General features: G+C 39.1%; 1 protein-coding gene across 4 annotated transcripts in view; it reads left to right on the top strand.

The window, feature by feature from the left end:
• The window catches only part of DPP6 (dipeptidyl peptidase like 6), a 508,492-nt gene that overhangs the window by 254,697 nt on the left and 228,353 nt on the right, over positions 1–25,442 (top strand). Inside the window, exon 1 of one of the 4 annotated variants that reach the window (XM_054818790.1) lies at positions 12,279–12,328. The exons of the other annotated variants lie outside the window; for them this stretch is intronic. Within the exon in view, the coding sequence (XP_054674765.1) occupies positions 12,314–12,328 (15 nt within the window). The 5' untranslated portion in view covers positions 12,279–12,313. Of the gene's footprint in view, positions 1–12,278; positions 12,329–25,442 lie in introns of those variants that run through there. 4 annotated transcript variants of the gene reach the window in all.

Genomic DNA, 25,442 nt, shown 5'->3' with positions numbered 1-25,442 from the left:
ATGACTATTTGAGATTAATCTTTGTGAGCTTAATCATTGGAGGCTTCAGTTGCATTAAATTGAATTCTTTCCCATGGTCTTTTCCTCATAAGGTATAATACATGGTTTTACATGGATTATACTGATGCTTGACTTTGCTGTTGCAAGTCGTGCTATAATTAGAAGGTTTATTCCAACAATCCAAGCTAAACCAGCCAGATAAAACAAAGAGCAGTTGTGAATGTATGGGACAGCAAAATCCAAGGAGAAATTGATTGAAATAGGCCTGGAAAGTACTTAACACATAAGGTTTGGCCATTAGTAAAATGTATATTGATTAGGAAATGTTTTGACTTTCCTTGCTGAAGGCTTTTTAGTTCTCTCTTGTTCAAATAAGTATGTCTTGGTAGGACTAGCTGACTTCAGTTACTACTTGTCTGCTTGAGAAATGTTACCTCCCTGCCCATAACATCTTTAAGGTTGATAGTAAGTAAATAGGTGATGTCTTCATTCAGTTTTGTTCCTTGTTTACAACCTGGGCTTTCCAACGCACTTCTGGGAGATTAGGAGCCTGTGTTGTTATCAACTAGGCATCTTTCAAACACAAATGTGTTGAGGAATTCAGTGTTGATACTGGACTGCATGTTGACAGAGTATCCTTGTATAAACCAGAGAACTTCAAGGAATTCTGGAAAGTGCGCGTATCTGAAATATGATGATGAGATGGTTGGAGCGAGTGGTCAAATTGAGAATAAATCTATTAACTTCATTGAGCCTTGAGCTGGCCACTGTACTATCTTTAGCTAGTCTGAAAACCCTTATGTAGAAAATTGAGGCTTTAAATCTACAAGAGCAACAAACTTCTTATTAACAGTTTTACTCCAGCTGGTCCATTCTGTTTTCATGTGGCTTTTATGATGGAAAAAGCTGATATTCTAAGTGGCTCTCCTCTGTACTGTTCTGTCATGATGGGGAGAAATGCTTCTTTCAGAAGTCAAATTTCTCTTAGGTCCTCTGATATGTGAACTCTGATGGAGCTCTGTCTGAGAATGGACTTCAGGATTAGGATCACAATATAAATCAGGCCATGTTTACACGCTGGAATAAGGTTGCAGGCCTGGTTTCCTCATCATTTGTTTCAGAAGATTTATTTTAGCACCCTTGGCTCCCATCCTCTTGCTTGTGAGGAAGTACTGTTCATGCTGGTCTTCTCCTGACCTTGAGGTGGGAGGTGACTAGAATGCACTTGAGGACCAAGTAAGTCCACTGCCAAACCTCTGTGCTAGATAGTGTTCTTCCTATAAATTCCTGTAGGTTCCTATAAATTCCTGTAAGTTCCTACAAATTTTAGAACTTCTCCAGTCAGTTATAATGCTCTTAGCATCTGGGTGGGTCAGTAAATAAGTTGTCATCCTGTATGTCATGCCAGAAGGGAGCAAATTTTTTTTGCTCTTCAGCATCCTGGTGTGAATTCCAGAAGGACTACAGTGAGCAATAGCACACAGCCACTGTCACAGGCTAAGCCCAGATTTTAAGTCTTCAGTGCTCACCCTGCTGTAAATTAGAGCTGTTTGAAACTATGATGCATTGTTTTGGTTTTCTTTTTTTTTTGTAAAATGCAGTTCATTCATGCAGGCATATTCCCACTGAATCATCTAACTCAAAATATTTTGGGGAGACTCTTGAAATCTTCATATTGAACTCATTGAAGATGTTAGGACTATAAACCTAGTTTTACTTAAGAATTTATATGCATCTACATTAAAATGGAAAACCAAAAAAGACTGAAATCGAGATTTGATGGGATGGGGAATTACCAAACCAAAATTTCTCATTGTTCTAAAAATTGTTTCTGCTGCCAAAATATGCGATAAGCTTCTAGTTTTATTCTTGAGAGTTTAAAATATACGAAAACTGAAACTTTTTGTCCGAGTTGTGGTACAACTGGAGTTAATTACACCCCGCAATTAATATCAGAAAGCTCTTCCCCATCTTGTTCTAGTAAAGAAGAGAGGCCTTGGCTGGTTGCTATTTCTGTAATAAAACATTCTGGAAATACTGTTTTATGTACACAAAGATATGAAGTAATTGAGCTCAACAGGCCATGTAAAATACACATGAGAAATAACGTATGTACTTGAGGCTAAAAATATAAGCCTAAATGAATCCTAGCGGGATGCTCGGTGCTCATGCTACTTCTAGGCTTCTCACTGAAACTAGAGCTTATTTCTCTTTGCTTTTGTTTCCCAAATAGCTTCTTTGTCATTTTTCCTTGACCTCTATGAAGAAGTTTGAGCAAGAATCAATTCTTTCTTCAGCTAAGTTGCTGCGGCACAGTCTACTGTAATACACAAGTTGTGCGTAATCCTGCAGAGAAGAATAATAGATGTGGCAGAGGTTTTGGGAAGCAGTTAATGAGAGATTATAACGAAGCTATGCGAGTGTGCTCTTCCTCTAGGGAGTCACTGTGTAGGGAGACAATGATACACATTTTTCAAACCGTGTTCCAGATTATTTTTCATTCTGTTCTATCCAGGATCTTGTATTTTTTGGTCACAAATGCCTATAGGTTGCAAGAAACACAGCCTCTAATATCCACTGAACCTATATTTTGTCTTTCCTTGGCCAATTTCTTGAGTAAATGCTTTGTGTCAGTCAAAAAAAACCTGGTTTTGTGAGGAAAAAGGAATTAACTTGTTGCAAGCTATTCACCAAATACTGTTTGTACTTTTACATGTGGTTGGCTGCTCGTCAGGTGTAATGCATAACTTTTATTTATTTTTATAGCTGAAACTGCTGATAAAACAAGAGATGACAGTTGCTCTAAGGAGGCTGAATTTAGGTGACACTTGAATGTTTATACTTCATTACTTTTCATTGTCTTGACAGTTTCCATAGAGTTTCTTTCCATCATATAAGCCTTCAATTACCAAATGAAGATTAGTCCATGGCCCCAAGCCAAAAAACTGTTGAACAGCATTTTTTATATTGTTCATCAACATATATAATACAACTAACTCAAGAATAGATCAACCTCAGTTAAGGGATTCTTCAAGACTGGTTGTGTTGGCAGTGTGCAAAAGTGAAGACCTAAGTCTGTCTGAAAAAGGAGTGGCATTCACTTGTCCATTTGTGCTAATTCTCTCTGCAAATGTTAGCTATCACTACATTTTCCTTTTGCTTTCATATTGTGGGAGGGAGGAGAGGATACAGAAAAAAAAGTGTATTAAGCCAGACTGCTTAAGTAAGCAGACCAATAAAATCATTGATGTCTGCTTTGTGAGATTCCAGTAAGAGAAGGCTAAGAGCTTTCTTTAAAAAAAAAAAAAAAATAGAAGGAAAGAAAGAAAGAAAATCCACCTGTGACTCTTGCCTGCACAAATAATGGATTTAAGGGAAGAAAGGTTTTTGCAGAAGTAGCTGCTGCTGTTGCTGGTCTCTCTGATTCCCCGTTCCCTGGCTGGGAGGTGGTTTGCAAAGGGGTCTGGAGACGGGAGGCAGCCGCTTCCCGCTGCCTGGCTGCGGCGTTCGTCCTCCCGGTGCCTCGGTTGCAGCACGCTCTGACACCGCGGCGGAGGCAGATGGCTGAGGGTGGCACTGAAGGCTCCCGTCCATTTTTAGCTGCAGATTTCAGTGCCTGCCAGCCATTTACTCTTTTTATCAGTTGGGCAAAGCTTCAAACTTTGGCCACATATCCAGCTTTTAAAAAGCTCGGGTAGGTTCTGATTTTTTTTTTTTTTTAGAGTGTTTGAGACAAATGTCCTCCTGAATTTTGTCTCAGTAATGCCGCTGAAAGATGCGATTCTGTTTGTTGTGAAATGCGCTCTGCCTGCATGAAACACAGCTATAACTACTGAACGAGCTGCAGAGTCTTATTTAGATAGCTGGGATTTGGCAGGAGGTGACCAGTTAACACGAAAAGCCAGGAAGAAAATCAAATAGCTGTGGGAGATGTTGAAAGTAACAGATGAGAAGAGGTTGCTTGCAGAATTTTGATTCTACACAATAAATTATTGCTGGCAAATTGAACTGCTGCCTGCTTTTCAGTGATATTAGAGAGCTGGAAATAATGCATATTTTGGCCAGGCAATCATCTACCATCTTTTATTGACAGGCAAGTAAAACTTGAATGAGGAAAAAGACTAATTAATCATTACTTTATGTAACCTTTACCAGCATGATACGGTTTTGACATTTGATTCCTACTGTGCAGCATTCATTTAAATTAAATCTGGGGTTTTTTTCCTGTAAGATCCAGGAATAAAACTTACAAAAATACTTGGGGTTGTTTTAGGGGAGCCTAATAGAGTTAGGATTCCAAGTCAAACTGAAAATGACAGTCTCAAATGTTTTAGATTTCTGTATACCACATAGTTGGTAAATAATGCCCAGGGGGAAAATTGTTGAGTCGTGATAAATTGTTGAGCATCCAAAAGCTATTGTCAGTCTCACTGGGGACCGCTGAAAGCTCAGTGCTCTTGAAAATCCAGCCAATTATGTAGGTGCTTATGCATGGACTTCGAAGGCTCACTTTCCTTGCATATTAAAAAGGATGGTTTTTTTAAAAGCTTTTTACTGTTACTGGCCATTTATTTTCCCCCTCTGTTTTCTTTTGAAAACACCTAAAAGGGTAGCACACTTGAAACAAACACGTTTGAACTGCTGTGTAGTCTAATTATGGCATTTAATTTTGGGAATCCGAGGTGGTCTGCTGGTCAGTATTATGAAGGAAAAGGTAGCAGTTTCTCAGACTTTAGGGCACGAGATAATCTTGTTGAGTTTATCCTTTTTCTTTGCGTCCAAGAGATAGTAATGGAACTGAATTGCCATTTTAGTGATAGAATATAGTTTGTTTTCTTTTGTAATTGGAATGTAACAGACTCTGAAAGACCTTAGGACAGGAGATGCTCTAAAATAACTATTTATACTATTAACAATAATGAATGTAATTATGGGGTTATGTTATTTAAATATAGGCTCCTTACAGAAAGGTGTGTGTTGCTAAACTGGTGCTTTAATAATACCTAACACATTCTTCATGCTTTATGTCTTCAGATTGCTTTTAAAAATATTCTTCCTGACATCTCAGTGATGTAGGTAAACTTTATTACCCACATGTGGCAGAAAGGGAAGCTTAATATGAGAATGGAGTGACTGGCATAGGGTTAAATTGCTCCTGCGTTTCAGCCCCCGAGCCCACGCGATGCAACGTTGTTCAGTGCTGTGGGGGCTATCAGTTTGGGTCAGCACCGGCTTCAGGCAGTTTGTTGCAAGGTGTAGACATGTCCTACATTGCTTAAGCATTTTGAAAATGTTAACAATGATTTATTCATTCTTTCAATTACTCAGGTTTTCATTCTTTTAAATAAGATCAGACACCCTTGGGACTATGGATCTTTATGGGCACCTCTAGAGATTTGACTCTTTTAAAGAAACTCCTCCTAAACCAGACTGTAACAAGTAACTGTGGATATTAACACTCCAGCAGTAACACTTGTGCACAGTATGGTTATACATGTTCATACACACACGCACACGCACACAGACGTACAACCCCACCATGAAAATCATCAGATGAACCCTTGTGCCTGCCAGCACCCATTGAACTCTGAATCTGAGAGCAAGAAATCACTGCCTTAAGGTGCTTCCAGGAAGGTGTTGGGCAGTGTCTCTCCCCTTTGAGAGGCAGCATTCTCCAGCTTCCACTGGATTTCTACTGGCCAAAGTAATAGCTGACTTGGGAAAGAAAAAGCAGACTGGTACACCACTCAAAAAATGTCTCTTCTCTAGAGTAAAGAATAGTGCCCTTCCCTTGCAGATGGTTTTAAATTTGAAGTGGTTTGTTATTTGCTCCTGAAGGAAGAATTTAATGATATCTGCTGGTTTGTGTCAAAAAAAAATCCAAGAGCCGTGGGTGAATGCTTTGCAGTGACAGGAGAAAATGAGCCCCAGAACTGCCTCTTGGGTGCGCTGATACAACCTCCTCCCGTATCTGAGTGCCTCACAACTGTTAATGAATTTAACCTCAGCAGTAGGGATGCTGGCATAGCTTGTGAAGCCTGAACAGACCATTTTGATTACCTGCTTAGTCTTCCTAACTATCAGAGGCTGCACACTTACCTTTAATTCATGCTTCTCCTTTTCACAGAGAGAGGACGGAGGCACAAAGAGATGATCCAGCTCTGTCCCAGACCCGGCACTTAACCCGTGCTTCCCAAGTCTTCAAGGCTTTCACCACCAAACCAACCTTTCTCCTAGAAAATTCAGTATCTCCTGTCCTCACTCGCCAGCGACAGGAGTATTTTATAACCTGCAAATGTGTTTGCTTCCCTCGAGGGGCAGAATATATGTCATTCCTTAGTGGGCAAATAGGAATGGCATGAGGGACATGTGAACAGTGCTGCTTTTAGCTGTCCTAGTAGACAGATAGTTCTGTGGCCACGGGTCGCAGGCATGGGAAAAAGAAATATGATCAGGTTTTCAGGAAAATTCCTGAAATTTCTCACTTTCTGGTTTTCATAGCATGGCAAAGCAACTGCGTTGTCAGTAAACTACAACTAATGAGGACAAGGAGGGCCTAGAGAAAGTGTGGAGGCTGGAGGGAAGGGACCCTTCCCTTTAAAATAGATGTAGTAGTATGTTAAAAATATATCTGTGGAGAAGAGGAAAAATCACTAGTAAAATAAATCATCATGACCCTCTGTTTCCTGTTCTTTCTGGTAATTCTGCATCTGAAGCTATAGATAGTTTCTGACCTGAAATACTCCGACTGGGTTTTCCCCTTCCCTGTGGCTGTAGCAGTGTTAGTGGCACAGACCTGGCTGGACGGTCCTGCGTGTTCCAAAAGACAAGGATTCTGGCACTTGGTTGACTGCAATAAATGCTGTTTTCAATAAATATTTTCCAATTAAGTAAGATAGTCCTTTGCCTCTAATAATTTAAAATTACTCTCCTTCCTTGACTTAATAGTCCAATTTTAAATGTATTTATAATACATACACTTTTGGTTGTTTGACTAACTTGACTCCTTTGTAAAGGTTCATAATATGGAAAACTACCCAAGATATTCCTTTTATTTCCATTACATCCATATATTACCAAGCAATACATACAGATATGCACATGGGCATACTCACCCACCCAAAACCAACCTCTGTTATCCAAAGAAACAACAAAATAAGGCTTGAGCCAAATGGTAGGAAGCTTGAAAAAAGTCCACATGTCTAATTCAAAGGTTTTCAATAAAGCAGTCTTTGATATTGGGGTGAATTATGGGTGAGCATGATTTTGGAGTGTAGTACCGATGAGTTTACTAGGACTTGGGTTCAGTTGTTGAAGGTATCAGAAAGGGTGTAGGGACCAAGAGAGAAAGACTGTCTGGTGGCTGAGGAGGTTAAATGCTATCATGGGCCCCCTTGTGCCGTGATTTCTATGTGATGCTGAGTGATCTCCTTAGCCAAATTTTTTACAGGTTCCATGGTTCTCATTTGTCCCATTTTTTCCCAAAGCTCAGCTGGATGTAGTTGCTCAGTAAGACTCTGGATTCTAAACCAATATTATTTTTTTTTTCTGACTTTCAGAAGTGCTAGACATTTCTGGCTGCAATTGAACTAGATAGGAGCTATATGTACCTATATAAAGTTATGATAATTACTCTGAAAAAATCTGATCTCAGGCATCTGAAATTGGACACCCTAAATTAGCAAAATGTTTGACCTTAATCATTCTCTGACTCAGCTCCCCATCTGTGCAATGGGATAATATCTGCTCTTCACCACGTCGAGGTGCTGTGGAAAGAAAGTGATGAATATTTGAAGCACTCACATATTGTAGTGATGAGCTCCATAGAAACCGCTATGAGAAAATTGATAACTCTGCCTTTAAAGCCGGTCGGGATTGTGTGCTGCAAATAAGGCCGCACGTACAACGGTGAGGATCAAATGAAATATCGAAGAGGCCTCATTACGTGTGAGCACCAGCCACTTGGTGCAACGTCTGAGGCAGCTGAAGCTGTGTAGGATATGTAATTAGACTCTAGCACAATATATACACACAAGGAGCTGAATTACAGCTGGTGGGCCTTGAGGCTTAAATCTGACATTTCCCGACTTGTTGCTTATGTGCGAACCTTAACCTTACGGTAGATTTTGTCTGTTATTATTGAATATAGGTGAGATTTTCAAAACCACTTGCCTCTGTCCTGTCTCTGTTGCCAGTAAAGATAACAGGACTTTATGGACGACTTTAGTGGGAGCAGAGTTAGGCCAATGTTGAGTACTTTCAAGTCACAAACCATGAGTTATGCTGCAAATTGTCTGAAAAATACACTGGGAAAAAATGCAGTACTTAATGCTTGAACTCAGTGATGCTCTTGTCGTTCCTAAGGGCTGTTAGCTTTCTCTATAAGAACAACCTTGTATGTGAGATGCTAAAATTAGGTACTGGCAGTGTTTATTGTTGTTTGCTAGTGCATAACATGAGTATGCACGATTCTCTTATTAACCTTGAATGCAGAATTTCATTGACCTGTTTCTGAACATCAGAAACCTTGAGGTAACCTACAGAGGTTTTTATCTGACATGCACTGAGTGGTATTTAAATGACCTAGAGTCAAGTTTTAGTATTACTTATATTACAGCAAGCATCAGAGATCAAAACCCTATTGTGTCAGGTTCTTATCAGACACTGCCATGAAGATCTGGCAGTTTACGTTGACAAATTGAGTTTTCTTATTCCTGTTTTACATGCAGAGGAAGCAGAATCTGGCCTGCAGGGAGCTGAACTTGTTTTGCACTCACTGAAGAAGAGGAGAGACTTCCTCAAAGTCAGGAACAGAAATCTTTAGCAGAGTCACTACCAGAATCCAGAGCTGTTGGGTCAAAACTGTAATTCTAACAGCATTAATTCATTTCTCCGCTCCTTTGCAGATACAGTCTTCCAGCCTGCATGCTGAGATTTTGCTTTTTTGGTTTGTTTTTTTGTTTTTTTTTTTTTTCTCCACCCTTTTAAGACTTTTTCTTTCTTTTTAGATATGCAGTGTCTTATGTTAGTAGCAAATAATTGTCTTCCTCTGCAAAAGAGAAGTCTTTCATCATAGCTTTACTCATGGCACCTACCATGTCTATTTTGGACTTTGGAAATTGGAGTGCACTGAAATCAATGCCACAGTGCATTCCTCCCACGCCCAGCACACTGTTCTACCATACCCTTGGCGTAGACTCCCTGATCATGCACATTTTCTTAGTCATAAAGAATAAACATTTTAACCTCTACAATTTATGGGTCCTCACAGGGAAAACATTATTTCCTTAGAAGTTACATACAGAAATATTCCTCACAGTGAGACTTCAAGTAAGCTAGCAATTGAATTGAAATACCTCTCTTAACTCCAGGAAGCTGTCCACTTTCACAAACTAAGGGAGTGCTTTGGAAAATATCTGTCAGCTCTCTCCCCTGAAGCCCACTGGTCTAGCACACTATCTTTTTCCACTGTTTCAGCAGTTCCAGCTTCGATGGTGAGCTCTGATATCAAATAGCAATGATTATCTTTCGGTAGCACAGATATGGCCAGGTACAAACTGAGGTGTACATCATGGAAGAATGTCTCTTTACCATGCTAGAGAGGGTCCATCACACTGAATTCTGTTTTGGAGACTACCACATCTAGAGGTGGCTAGACTGGATGAAGATATTATCCTTTCTGGGAAATCATTGTCTAAATTTTTTGCCTAATTTTTCTAATTCAATTGACTTTCCAACACCCTTTGTTCTCTCTTAGCCACCAAATCTAACACTCATTATTAGGTTATCATGTATTTACTCGTATTGCAATAATATCTAGTAGTTCTGGTTATTACGATGGTCTCTGTTTCCAAAGAAATGAAGATTTAAGTGTAAAGCGAGAGATCATGTTGATCATGAGCACAGACAGTGAAACAGAAAGAAATAGGAAGACAATATAAAGGCCACTTTATTCCTAGGATTTGATAAGGATTCTAAAGCACAGGGTTGTACATTGAGCACACTACAATACCTGGGATCAATGAATAGACATGAATGACACGCTCATCCCAAAAGAGTGTGACTTTTTGAAAATCAGTGTTTTCTTCAGTGGGACTCTGAAAGGGAGGAGAAGTGCATTTGCAAGTGGAATCCCTTCTCCCATTGTTGTATTCAGGAGGGAAGTTCAACGCGCAGCTCGACAAGCCCGTCTGGATGGTGGCACAAAAGAGAGACTGCATTGCTTATTGTCTGCAGTGGTTCTGGCAACACAATTCAGAGGGGAATGCGAAAAAAGTGATTTCTTTGTTCCTTCTCTCCTAGTATCTCATCTCTTTCTGTTTTATGAGTACTGAACTCTCTGCTTTAAATTTGTTTTAAATCAGATTTCTGTATTGTTTCATTTTTATTGTGTTTATTATTGACCAACAAAAATAATTCTAACAACCCTAATGAGATAGTAACAGTCCATTTGATGATGAGATTTTAAATGTTAGATATAAATTAGTCTTAGGAATAACAAGGTTTCATTCTCTTTCACAAAAGGAATGTATCACTAAATCTCTAATATTATGTGTTAAATGTGTTCTTAAGAGCATTAGGGATTTCACATGGTGTGCACTCATGTAAGTCCATCTGTAATAGATGAGTCAACTTCTGGAAGTGTCTGTGATTTGATAGCTCAAAATCTCACTCCTCTATCTACCACATTTCAAGATTTTTTCTTAAAAGGAGCAAGATTTTTATTGCTGAAAGACTGAGACTAAATTCCTTATGCTAGTGCACATCTATGTTTTTTGTGGGCACTCGTGAGATTGCTGTCTTTTCCTCCGAGGGAAAAAAATCAGTCCCTTGTTCCAACTTAGCTGATAGAGCACGGGGGAGAGTAAAAACTTTCATCCCAGTAAATTTCTATAAGATAAAGAAAACATAGGAAAATGAGATTTCACCAGAAATTGAATTATGGTGTGCACTACAAAGCTCCATTTAATAGTGAGGTTAATGACTAATGTATTTTCATATTCCATTTCCTCCAAGACTTCAGCTGTTTTTCTAGAGCTGGATGGAGAAGCTATTGCTCAGCTGAATAGGAACAGCATTCATCATCGCTGTGGCAGGATGACTCTTGGGAGAAGTTTATAGGAAATAACTTCCATCAGCTGCTAGAAGGTTTCTACAGCTCTTGAGCTGTTCTATTTCTGCAGGTCGGTCCATTGAAGGACCTGGACCATCCAGCTCTTTGCAGAGTATCTCTTCGACTGCATGAGCCGTTGCTCCCCTGTGCAAGTGGCTAAACCACAGATGCTGTCTAGCCCATGGTGAATTAAAATAGGTCCATCATTGGGACTATTTTCTGAAAGTGAACAAGATAAGGTCTGCCATATCTATAGCTATCAGTGTAAATACTCCAGTTGTAACCTTCTCCAAATCATGACAGAAAATGCTTATTACCAAACCATTTATAAACCAAAACCAAAATCAATTTTTAATTCTGCAAACTGGGATTACTCTTTATAAATAGGAAGAGAATGTAGTGTAACCAGTAACTACACATCAGGCTTCCTGAAATGTTAGTATTATTTAAAAAGTCCCTATAAGGCAAGTGATATTTGGAGGCACTAAACCCTATGACTTGAAACACTGTTATCCTTTTAGTTATATTGATTTCTTTTGTGACTCTTGGTTTCTTCCCCAGGAACTTACAATGCTTGCTAAAAGCTCATGTTATTTATCTTCCATGAACTCTTGCAGATCTATGATATTTCAGCAAAATTCTATTTCTTAGCAATCTACTCTACATGACGTATTTTTTCCAGAATTTAGCCACAGGCTAGATTGTTTTTCATCTGATATCCAAATTATTCAAAGATGTGATGTCTGAGAAATACTTCGAGCAGTATAAGGAAGGATTCTGGAATTTGTGGGTGCAAAGCTAGTCAAAGTCAGGACTTTTTCAGTATCTCTCTGAACCTTCTTTCGGTACAGCTCTGATTTCATCCCTCCTTGCTCCTCTCTTGAGCTCAGGATGCCAGTCATATCAATGTGGGAAAATGTATGTGATCTACTTACAAATGTCTACTAGCAAAGAATTCTGACCTCACTTTTGCTTGAAGGGTGCTCAAATTATAGGAGCTATTCAATGAGTCTTAAATTGCACATTTACTCTGACTGCATCTACTACTGTCTGGTCTCTTGGTAACGGCATTGCCTTCATGTCATTTCCTCCTCAAACACCTTTTTGATGGTGAACTTGGGTGAGACATCCTCTCTGTGTCCACTGGGGCAACATTACTCCTGAGAAAAAGGAAATAAACTGTTGGTGTCTGCAATTTGCATGTCTGCAGTTATTGTACGTATTTCTCTATTGGCAAATGTTCAGGAATAAGTGCCTTGACGGAATTTCTCTTGTGTACACATTATGAGCTTTTCCCTGTGTAGTTCTAAGGAAATACTTCTTAGTGTCTGGCTTTTAGCTTAGATACATCAAAGATATTATTGATGTCTCTGATAAGCAGACTTCTAGTTATGCTTAGTGGCTGCATTTTATTATAATGATATTTTGCAACTTTTTGTGTGTATGACATGAATAGTTCACTGCATTTCAATGAGCTATTTCTATCTGTTCAGTTTTATTGCTAATATTAGAAAATGTGTGGTATTTAATATTCTTTTTTAATATCTGTAAACAGAAAAATGGCTGCTCAGCACTGCATGAACCTTGGTAGGTATTTTTGGCTTAACATTACTGCACAGGAGAAGCCATTGTTACACAAAGCGTGAATTTGCTTGAATTAACAGTAGGATATTGGAAGTTCCTCTAGGAACAGTCTTGCAGAGACTTGGGCATGTTCTTTGAAGTGCTGTGTTGGAAGAAATTCTCTGTTTCTGATAAAGGTATTCTATTTGAAATCATATGAAACAATTATTACTCGCTTCAACCCCTTTGGCCAATGAACCTGAAAACATCCTCAAGCATTAAACTTGCATTCTTCTTAGCATCCCTACTGTACCAAGGCAAGGATAATGTTGAGAAATGTCATTGCAGATTATAAGCCGGGATATCATTAGTCATAAGAGTCATTATTAAATTATATGATTTGTTTAATGGACCTACAGTTTATTTAAATTGCAGAAAAATCAATTACCTCTTTTTCTGCATAGGAAGGTAGAAGAGAGGGCCTACAAACTCATAAATAGAAATTTATGTGAGACCGTTCTAGTAGGAACTATGCTGGAGACTGAATTGCTGTGATAATTACTAACTGTATAAAGCCTTTCTTCTTTCTAAGAGCTGGAACTTAGTCCCATTGAAAGACGGCGTTTATGTCAGACATGTTTATACTTTGACCTTAAGTCAAAGCTTGAAGTTAGGCTAAAATGACATTGCACATAAGCAGTCATTACCTCACAGTTATTCACTGTGTCTGCAAATGACTTCAGATATGATTGTGTTTTTTTTTTCTAGCATTAAGAGTGGCATTCAATTATTTAAACATAAATGCCTAGTCCCATTTTCATACCCTTAGTTGTCCAAGACGCTTGCACAGGTTTGACGCCTGCTATATACAGAGAACTTAAGACCAACGTCTTTCTGGAGTGGCAGAGGTAAGCCAGGCAGGACGCCCCATGACATCTAAACCAGTACATGACATCTGTGATTCGGGAACAGAATCCTACTATTATCATTTAGTTATATTCATTTTTTAGTAACCTTTCATTTCTTTGTGATTCCCTGCAATGCTCTCTATCAGCTGATGTTCTTTGCCTCCCATGCAGTCCTCCAGATCCACAGTACTTCAGCAGCATTTAGTTTCGTAGGAGACTGTTCCAGCTAATGCTCTTTTTAAAGATTTTACATAATTTGTCTTTCCTGTACTGTCTTTGACATCCCATAACTATAGTTTCATATTAAGTTCTGTATACCTCATCTCAGATAATAGTTATATACATTTGTGAATGCCTTCAAGCTAGCAAATGTCTTTACAAAATATATGCAGACACGATTTCAACTTCCATTGAAATGAAAGAAAGCTGCTTGGCGTTTACAGACTTTTTCTTGTCTAATTGAAAGAATTACAGCTAGGGTTACCTGCTGTATTCAGGTTTCTAGTATGCAAAAGTGATGTTTATCTTCTATATTTATCATGAGCTAAGCATTGCATATGTGAGCCACAGTGTGAGAGATCTATTGGTTTAAGAGAATGTAGGCAGAATAGACTAAATTATTATGAATTAAGTTAAAAATATGTGCTATTTACGTAGTCCTCTAGAAAGGAGAATTTTTTGCATTTTGCAAGAATGATGGGACAAATTTTTTTTGTGTGGCTCAGCAAAGGATAGCAATAATTGCCAAAAGATTATGTACCTACTTGCTGTAATTTATATAGAAGAAATTTCTCAGTTGCTTACATTGAAACTAGATGTAAGATGGCATGCAACCAGAGAGGATCATAAAAGTAATTCTAGTGTAACTTGAAAGCCCCAAATTCTGGAACTACGTTTTATTCGGGAATGCAGCAGGAAATACAGAAAATGGTACAGTGGCTGCTGAAGAATGAGAAAAAGTATACCAGAGTCATTCATATAGACAGCTTGGTATGTGACAAAAAAAAAAATGGAATAAACTTATTTGCAAGGTTATTTCATACCTAAAACTAGACATTCTGGTAGGACAAAGTCTTTGCATATTGATACCAAAAACCTGTAATTGAAAAAACCCACCTAGGCTTGAGTTGGAAAGATAAGTACGGTCATGCTCTTTGTGCATGCCTCCACCTTTCTGTCCACCTCTGCCAATCACTGTGGAATCCAGCAGCTGATTTCAGCCAAGTGTGACAGAGTGGGCAGTGATCTCAAAAGCATTAAGTCCAAATATAAAAATTAGTGGCTGCATAGGAATAAAGAAACTCAGATTAATGCCTCCGCAGGGGGAAGGGATGGAGGATGAACTCGGTGGTTGCATGATCTTGCTGTCCTGCCAGCTGGCTTATCAGCTCATGGAGTAGTTTCCTTTCCCATGGCCAATTTTCTGACTTGGGCTGTAACTCTGTCCAGATCACAGCTGTAAAGTTCCCTAACCCTTTTTGTGTGAAGAGATTTGATAGTCCCTTTTCAGCAACAGTAACTTTCAGGGGAACAAGATAACCAGAATTCACAAAATGTACGTAGGCAAATAATGTTGAAAAAGTGTCTAGAAGGTGAAGTTTGAGGTTCTGAGCAAAAAAGTGTTGGAAATTATTTGGTTTTGCTGCAATCCTCAGGATTCCTGTGGGTTTTAGCACTTGTCCCACAAGTTTTCCTCAAGCAAAGAAATTCAGATTTCGCAGTGCTTAGTGACAAGACTATTGCAACTTGGGAAGTGGGTTCTAAATCCTGGGTGGCTGTAGGAATTCCCGAGGGAATAGCATATGACGCCACAAATGAAGCGTGAAGCTGATAGCTTTTCTGTCTCAGATACATCAGAGAGAAAATTCATGTAGTAAGGACTCGACAGCTTTGTAAATCTCCACCTGAAGGAATGTAATTTGCTTGAAGAACTCCAGGCAGACTAACAGCTTCCAGCTGGAATTGCATATATGTGTAGGTTTTGTATGTTGGATAATGTTATATTAGCATAAGTAATGGATTTCTTTCCTGTGAAGGTCTGAACAGGGAAACAGTTTTAGAGCCTGACAAATCAAGAATCCCCAAATAGAATATAGCCACTTGAGATTTTGAGCTGTAATGTTTAGCTTTCCTTAATTTCCATAATTTTCTTTGTTTCTTCTCCATCAATCTGCTCATCTCCCCACATTCTTGTAAGAGATACACTGTCCTTCTTAAGTTGTGGGTTGGTTTTTTTCCCCGTCACAAACTCTTCAATGCTCTTTGATTCAGTTTCTTTTATCTTTTTTTTTTTTAAATATAAATTATAACCTTTTGTTGCTGCTGTTGTTTTTCTCTTAATATACAAAAGTTTTGGTTAGATGTCAACTTTGCTTGTATCATCCACACAATCAAGTTACAACCTGCGTCCAAGGTTTCCAGCCAAAATGAAGATGACTAGCATCAGCCTTAAAATGAGTGTGCAGAAGTCAGTGTGTGAGTCCCTTTGCCTCTGAAAATTCAAGACTTCCTTGATGCCCAGAGCCAGCAAGTTGATAATCACTTGGGAGAGTTCATGGCCCCAGAAAATTTTCCTGTGGGTGGCTACTGTGAGACTAGTTGTCTGTGTCCACACAGCACTGTGTGGTCTTCACCAAGACTCTGCATGGAGGAAAATGTGCCTCTGAGCAAGAACTATTGCAAATGGCGCTAATCCTCCTCTGTCATTCATGTGAAGCTGGTGAAGAGGCTGGAGCACAAGTCTGATGAGGAGCGGCTGAGGGAACTGGGGTTGGTTAGCCTGGAGAAAAGGAGGCTGAGGGGAGACCTTATCGCTCTCTGCAACTACCTGACAGGAGGTTGTAGCCAGGTGGGTGTTGGTCTCTTCTCCCAAGTCACTAGCAATAGGACAAGAGGAAATGGTGTCAACTTGTGCCAGGGGAGGTTTAGATTGGATATTAGGAAAAATTTCTTCACCAAAAGGGTTGTCAAGCACTGGAACAGGCTGCCCAGGGAAGTGGTTGACTCTTATCCTACAGAGATGGTTTATTATTGTATATTAACTTGCATTACCACCCGAAGACCAGGAACAATTTAAGCTGTATTGTGCTGGGCATGAATAAAAATATCAGTAAGCAGCAGTCATGGCCCCCAAAGTGCTGTTGTCTGAAAGATGACATGGACCACGTGGAAGAGATGGGCAGCAGTAGGAAGTACTGAGGGGAAAGAGAAACAAGTAACTGCTAATGAGATAAATACAAGCACAATAAAGGCTGCTATCAGGTATGGAATAATTCCAGTTAAAGATAGAATTAATTCAATTACAAATATTGTTATCGTGATGAACTGCTGTCTCCAAGATGACAAGTGTGGTAGAGTGAGGATATCTGTTTTCATATATATTATTGTGACTCCATATGCATGGCAATGCTGATTTCTTCCAAATGCAGTCGGGACAAAGAACTTACAGCTACTTCAGAGCCAGATAAAAGTGTCACCAGAAAGCTTAATTTTTCAAGATGTGTTAAGAATATACATGATTTAAATTGTAGACCAATGCATTTATTAAATACCAAGCTGCTCTGTGCCCCCTTTTTCACCCGTATCTTTTGCACTTCTTTCCATTTCTAGTTACATAAACATATTAATAATGTATCTGTAATGAATAAAGTATAAGTTGTTATTGCAGTTACTACTTTCTCAAGCCTTTATATTACCCGTTGTGTCACATTTATGGGAAAATCCTGCACACCTGGCTCATGCAAGTAGATCCATTAAGTTTATAGGAGATATCTTTTAATCAAAAAATTGTTCATATAATAATGACAGATCAAACAATGATATTCAGCTGAGAATTTGTCTGTCAATATTCACTCAATTTTAGAAGTACCCATGAAAACCCATTTTGTTTTCTCTGACTCTCCTCCCTGTATGAAGTGCTGAAGAGAAAACCATTAAATTCTCAGTAGCGGGGCTTTAAATCCTGCATCACTATCGGGATATCAGGGTCTGCATTCTTTTGTACAAGCTTTCCCTGCTGTCTGCAACCCAAAGGCAATGATCCACTCCATGAAAAGCAAACCTTATTTTAAATGGTCATGTAAACTTAGCATAAAAGACCATTTATTTTACACATAGGTATGTCTATACTTGCATTTTCGTAATTTAAAAAAAAAAAATGTTTGAAACACGAAGAATTCTAAGTTTTGTTTTCTTATTTTGAAGGACTACAGAAAGCCAATTGTGCTGTCTCTTATTTTATTAAAAGGGAGTCCAGGCTGTTGGATCTATCCCAAAATCTTCCTTTACTGAAATTGTAGGTAGTCATTGAAAGCCATTATAATACACATAACTATCTAAAGCATAATATTTTCATGGGCTGTCTATTTATCATAGCCACCATGCAACAGAAGGACCTGTGTCAAGTCAAGGATGAGAAAGGAGAATGGAATAGGAAGCAACCATTTTAAGTCTTTGCTTTTCAGAAAGAAGCATAACTAAAGTGTGGAGGTAAAATTAAAATGCCTTGGTGTGTGAAATGGTTCAGGATCATGTATGTGTCCATGGATGTGTGTGCGTGTATATTTCTGTATATTTTTTGCATGCAGCATTATAGAAATACTGGCTCTAATTCCCTATTTTCTATGTGTTATACACAAGACTTTTTTCTTCATAGAGAATTTTCACTCTTTTTAATGTAGATTATTGTTTAAACTTGTTCTCAGTACTTTGCTATATGCTTGGGATATCTATTTTAAATACTCTACTGCTTATTTGCTTCTTGTTTAATAGGTTTGTCCAGGTGTAAGGCCCCCTTACAAGCTGTATTTTGATTCGAGAGGGAAGCTCTTACTATGGTAGCGTGGGTTTCTTTCACCGAGGCAGCAGGTGTTGGCCTCAGGGCACTCATTGAGCTGGCAGTAGCGAATGGGTTGTGATTAGGTGCGTGTGAGAATGATATTTTGCATCTCTGTGTGCAGAATTTAGTTGGAGATTATTTCTTTCCCCCCCAGCACATTTTAGATGAGATCTTTTTTTTTTTTTTTCCTTGATGGTGATGCTCTCAGTTTTAACTGCTGTCGTTTTATTCTTCCCTTCTGCACAATAGTTATGACTAGCCTATGTCATCTCTTAGTAAATCTATTTTTTGGTGTCACTATCAGCTGCTGAATTATTTCTTGATCAAGCAAATCAGTATTATGAAAGATGAATTTTTTTCCTAGTTTACCCAGAGCAAACAAGGGGAGACCTCATAACCTTAAATGACAGTACTGTTAACCTTAATACGCAAAGGTAATACACCTAACCTCAGGTTAATAAGAACGCATCTCTGACCTAAGATTAGTCCTTAACTTTCATCATAAAATCAGAAGTGAAGTGATCAAAATGGCCTAAGAACGTAAATATACTGAAATGTCCCTTTGGTGAGCCTGCAGTATCTACTTTTGATTTAAGTAAATAATGTTACTAAATTATTTGAGGTATTCACTCAATTTGGGAGTTTTAAACTAGCCCATACAGGGCCAGGATTTCTGCTTATCTAATCCTGCCCGCTCTCTAAGGCATAGCTCTTTGTACCGAAATGCTCTGTTATCAAAGAGTCCTACTTGTTCTGGGGTTCTCGTAGTGTCTGTGGAGCACATATGCGTCTCTCTGAGGTTAAAAGTGTGAGTGACACTTGGAAATAGGGTACCCACTCAGCTAGAGCATCGTTCTGATCCTCAATATAGAATCTAAGGTTCACTTTGGTGTTTTGTTCAGTTTGATTTTACTTGACTGGAGTTTGAAAGTACTAGGGGAATTTTGTCAGTGCCCTATTTCAAGGAAATCTTATTAATCACTTTCAGTCATGCTGCATAGTTTCCTGCTGTGTATTGTTGCTGAGGAAGGAAATTCCAGCCTGATATTTTCATTAATGATTGCAGAAAGTTGGACTGGCACTACTTACAAATGTTGAACCAAGAGGGGTTATATGAAGACTTTTCATAATGTGAACTACATCGTAAGAGAAAAGTTGTACCACAGTCATATTCTGTCTCCATTAAGGATTATACTACATGAAAGCAGCAGCTAAAGCAGTTACCTGCAGAGAATTGTAGCCTTAAGAAAGCACTGTAGGTATTTCTAGCTGTCTCTTAATATGTTGAAAACTTGCAAAAATATAGGGAGTCAAGCTCTCAATGGGTTCTTGTAAAGTTTTGTTTTTTTTTTTTTAATGCAGGTTAATGAATGACAACCAGCGGTACATCAGCACCATGTGAGCACCCACTTCTGTGCATTTCCATAGACCAATATCTTTGCCCTTTCTTATTCCAGCATTACATAGTCTTTAAAAAAGAATTCCAAACCTCCCTGTGCAGAATTGCATAAGAAAATAAAGTTTAGGCTAAACTTGGAATTTTCATTTGTTGTTGGTATTTCTCTCTGTTTTATTTCTGTTCTTTTTTGCCCATGTAGGAATCTGTGTTACCTTTTTGGCGCTGTTTTGTGAAATGCCTGCTGGTGAGATGTGGACCAGCGGTGGCCCAAAGACTATTGCTTGAGATACACTGCCAGGCAGCGTAGTTTGGGAATCCATTAGCCAAGCTATTATCTAATGAACCATATCTCATGAAATGCTTGTTCCTCTAAAGTTAAAGGATGAGACCCCTCAAAATCTTCTGAAAATATAGTTCAAAATTAGATGCCTGCAGTTAGCTAGGATGGCTAACTTGCTTTCCTACTCATCTACTTTACATGAAGGATCAGGATTTTGCTTCTACTTATAGATAGTTATGTATTTGCAGGCTCCTAATTTATTGCTCATATTGATATACGACATGAGCTGGTTGTTGAAATGTATTTCAAATCCCATTATATTTGCAACATATTCTAACTACAGAGCTTAATGCAGTGTTTCATGGTGATTCAGAATAGATGTAGGTGACTCAGAATCAGGGAGAAGTGACTAAATTATTTTGTCTGCTCCTGAAGGCATTTCTGTCATAAGGAGATACTGGGAAAGGATACGAATATTGCATCAGAAGGGTACAAATTAAGTCAGAGGAAGAAAATGGAGTGTGGCAATGGAGAAGATTGATGCTCTGGATTGGATGGAAGATAAGAAGCCTGTGGAACAGATAAAAGCCAGTGCTGGTGTGCTCCAACATGCTGTTTGGAGAAATATAAACTGCAGCCTCAGAGACTGTAGAGAATAAAGAATTTAGAGAGCAGTACTTATGGAGGAATATTGAAAGGGAAAAGAATTAAAAGTTTCTCTGTGAAGACAGATATAACTCATTTGATATAAAGTACTGCTGATTTTAAAGTTTATAGAATACGTATTAAGAACTTGTTTGATGTAAATTAGGTTCTGTATCTTTGCTTAGCATTTGACGTATTGCATAAACTGCAACAATACTTTTAAGTACTTTGTCATATATAAGTAGTGAAAGTTGTCTCATTTTTTTATTTCCTCTTCAGAAATTATTTGCTTAGCTTGTTGAAGCAGGACTTTTTTATTGAATTCTGGTGGAAGCCTCCATGAATGATGTATAAGTCTCACTTAATTGGTCTTTTGGTCTTTCCAATGTCTGCTGAACTCACTTCGCTTCCTGACGGAGTTTAATGAACTTGCTGTCTGTAGGGAACATTGATATTAACGCTGCGGTAGTGCTCAAAGGCCTCGGGCAGGACTGGTGCAAGGTGCTGTGCAGACACACAGATGGGATCACAAGCCCCAGTTTCATTTTGCCAAACTCGTTGCTACACATGCAGCAACTTCAGCTAAAAAAAAAGTTTCCTATGATACCACATTGTGGTAGTGTAATTACTGCGCAGCACCAACAAGGGCAGTCTGTTGAACCCTGCAGAGTAGGATTCAAGGGACTGAATAGCTGAGACCATTAAAACATTATGCCGGGTCTGTCCATGTCCTCAAGTGGGAATTGTGCAGGAATAAGGGCAACAGGTCCTTCCGTATTGGTCTCAACAGCTCAGCTTTCTTGAGCGGGGGTGGTAGGTTTAGTTTTTCTGCATCACCTGGTTCACTCCTATATTACTGCATGGATCACCATGTTGTGTGATGAAGGGGACAGGAAAAATATCCTCCTAATATTAAGCAGATATTAAGGTCTTGCTAGAGCTCTCATTCTCCAGTTTAATAAAAGAGTAGTGTGGAGCACACAAGTGCTGGAAAGGAAAAGTCATTCTTCTACACGCATCTACTTTAATGAGAGAAGAGAAATTTTACACATCGATGGGTACAGAGCTGTGTAACGCTTGTCCTGGGCTCACACCAGCTGGGCATGTCTGATCTGGCCTTGTGGGACCCCACCGCCTCGCGTGGTAACACAGTGCTGGGACACGCGCAGACCTCACGGTCAGATGGTTATTGCAGAGGCCAGTGTGGACCTGGACAACTGCTCTGATGCCAGGCAGTGATGATGATATTCTTCCTTTAGTTCTCTAGATGTATGATCAGTAAACAAAAGAGCTTGCGGGTTCTAATTAGGAAAATGCAAAGATGGAATTGATGTGCAGGCAGAATTAATTTTCATTAATTTAAATTACTTTTTAAATTTTTAAATTAATTAATTTTAATAGAATTGTTTCTATGAGGAGATCTGACTGCTACAGTCAGTCATTGTGATCACCTCTGCAACACAGTTGCAGAGAGAAAAGTACTCTTCCAAGATTAATGCATGAAAATTGGACTGTCACTGTTCCTATTCCTGTTTCCAATTTTATCACTGATTATTAGAGTAGCCTTGGTAAAATCACTTATTCACCCTGAACCTTCTTTCACTTTTTTCCTTCAAAAGAACTCTGTAAAGTAGCTTTTAGTTCACAAGGGTAATGTAGGTTAAGCTTCGGCAAGTATTGTAAAGTGTTTTGAAATTACTGGATGAAAACAGTTTATCAGTGCAGGGTATTGTTAAATTATTTCACCGCCAAATGACTCATCCCGAGAAGTTAAAAATAGGGTGCCAGTGGGTTTTGTCTTTCAGTTGTGTCGTGACTCTAGAAGTATATCATGGCAGTTGCACGGTCAACTCAAAGGCCATGCTGCACCACTCTAAGACTTGATAAGCGTCCTCCCTGCTCTGATGGTCTGCAGGCATTGGAGTTGTTTGCATCTAGGGCAGATGTTCGCAAGAGTCTTCCCACCTGAGCAAGGGGGAAGCGATATGCTGAAAAAGAGTTTTCCACACTGTCATGAGGGAGACCTTACAATTCCTCAAACTCTGGTCTTACACTCAGAAATGTGTTTTGTGATTTTTGTAACTGCAGCTGGAAGCTTTGCAGAGAGCACACCTTACGTGTGTTTCTGCTTTCCTGCCTCAAGTGAGTTTGATGAACTACTCTGTTATTCACCTCTTGATCAGATTCGTTTCCTCATTCAGACTAAGCAGTTTCAGTGTGCTCCACAGTCAGATATATTGAACAGTCATGGTAAATTTATGTCCACTTCTTCATTTTTGATTCATATACTTCTGTTTGTTTCTTATTTTTGTTTTGTTGAGGTAGATGAGAAGAGCGCAATGGGAAAATGAAAGAGGAAAATGTCTGTGTGACTTCCCACAATGATTTCTGTCAGTTCATTTTTGCTTGTCTGAGGTCAGACTATGACATTTAAGCCGTTCTAGTTAAGAGGAGTGTTAAAACCCATCAATGAGTGTTTTCTCCCTTGACACAAGCACAGAGTTAGCACAAATTGCATGTGATGGGAATAGAGATCCCATCCCAGTAGATTCAGTGTTCCCTCCCTCTACCTCCTCCATCTATGACACCAAGTCCACAGATTCATACAGTCTTGGTGTCACCCACATACTAGAGTTTTCCATGCCTATGAAGGCTTTGGGGTAGCCAGAAAAGAATGAAAGATCGCAATGAGATCAAGCCTGCATGAAACTGGGCCAGTGGTGTTCCACAGAGGGATCTGCCCTTTTACAGAAATTCCTTACGAGTGAGTTTTGCTCAGCGCCACCCTTTTCATTTATGCAGAAGCAGTGTGGCTCTCCTGGGAACTAACTGTTTATTGATGCTTTCCGTCTTTCAGCTTCTGTCTTTTATTTGATAGACATTTTCTCATTTCTGGATAGGTGAGATATACCCAAAATTCTGTTTTCAAATGTCCTTCTCCCATGTAGTGAGATGTTTAGAGTTAAGCCCTGATGCCTTCTGAGGTGCTGGAGCCCACAAGCCTCCCATGAGCTTTGTGTTTAACCTTCATAGCTCACTTTCTGAACAGGTTTTTAGAAGATGTGATTTTCTTTATTTTCTGGTTTCAGTAGCAGCTCTGATTACTGACTCTTCGTGATGACGCCTAAAAACTTATTTCCTTTACTCTCCATTTTCATGTTCCTGAATGGTGACAGGTCAGGAGGTGCTTTGGTTCTGTATAGAATAACCTCTGTCATGTGAGCTCAATTATTTGATATGGTAGGGTATGAAGTAAGATGGGGACTTCATACATCTCTGTTAAAGTGGCCTGGGAGGGGACAGAAACTGGTGGCTCTATTAATTTGAGAGTGACCTTTGGTGAATCAGGTTGGTTCTGCCAGGGAGGACTAGCCCTTCAGGCAGTGAGTCTCCTGTATGAGACTTCTGAGGAGCTACAGCAGGTGGATTGCGACAGGAGAGAGGAAGGCAAACCAGAATGGTAGACTTGGACAGGTAGGAAATAAGGCAAGAGCATCTCAGCATGGTGAAACCTAGTTCCATGTCAAGAGTTACAGCCTTCTCAAGGTCTTACCCTGCATTTTTGCAGAGCAATTATACTTTGTGTTTTCTATGATCTTTCCCAGAGCCAAATTTGGCCATAAATCTCCAGCTCTCCTTTGTTATTCTGATGTTTCTATCAGAACCCCAGCCTGCCCTGGAGGCAGTTCCCCAGCAATATCCCCAGGCTTGCCTAGGACATGTCCCTTTCCTCCATGGTGTGAGACACTTTGGGTGCATGGGGTTGCTTGACTGGAAGGACTGTAATACTAAGCTGCAACTGCAGAGCCCACCAGCTAGCTAAGCTTCTCTGAACCTCTGGCAGATCCTGTCCTCACAGTGCAGTACCGCTCATCAACAGCTGAAGGACTCATCAGTGGCTGTATCTGGCACTGGGGGAAGGAGTGTGAGAGAGGCTGCAGAACTCCATAAATCTAACTGCAGAAGCATGGGGTGGGATACAGAAGTGTGGTCTCACACTGAATGTACTGAACTTAATAGGTCTTATAACCCTTTTGACTACAGCTGAATAATGCAGAAGTCTGGTTGGGTGGAACATCTTGCAACTTTACATGAGATTTAGATGGCTTGCTGGAGATCTTGTATGCCTCTTTGGAGACCCAACAGGTATCTCATGTAAAAGCTTATTTCTAAGACAATAAGAGGCGTGTGGTAAACTAAAAACATGTTTGCGTAACCTTGATATGTCTATGTAAGAATTAGCTTTTACATCTGGCAAATAAAATACTGTGTAAACTTTCTGTGACCAAAAGATGACATTAACACAAAATGAATTGTAATTAATCTTAGTTGACTGCTAATTACCTGTAAAATCTGATTAAAGGGAAAACTAAATTTACCTGCAGTAATTAGTGTTTCAATATGAAATCTATGTCCATGTAAATATGTCTAGTTCTCTGTGCTAATTTATCATCACTGATATTTATGAGCTTTTTTTTCTTTCTGCAAAGGTTACAGAGAGTGGAGGACAAAATTAGAATAATGAATCTTTGTTTATTGACACAGCAACAGAACAAATATCATATAGACATTTTATACACTTGAACATTATGATATTGTCAGAGAAACATAGTGTTTCAAACATATTAGCATAGAAATAGGTTTCTTTCCTATGACTTCAAATAGCTCCGCTTGCACTGGTTTGTCATTCAGCTGTC

Source organism: Grus americana, chromosome 2, assembly GCF_028858705.1.
Source record: "Grus americana isolate bGruAme1 chromosome 2, bGruAme1.mat, whole genome shotgun sequence".
NCBI classification, from domain to species: Eukaryota; Metazoa; Chordata; class Aves; order Gruiformes; family Gruidae; genus Grus; species Grus americana.
The sequence above is the reverse complement of the archived record's forward strand: the minus strand, read 5'-3'. Positions and strand labels throughout refer to the sequence as shown.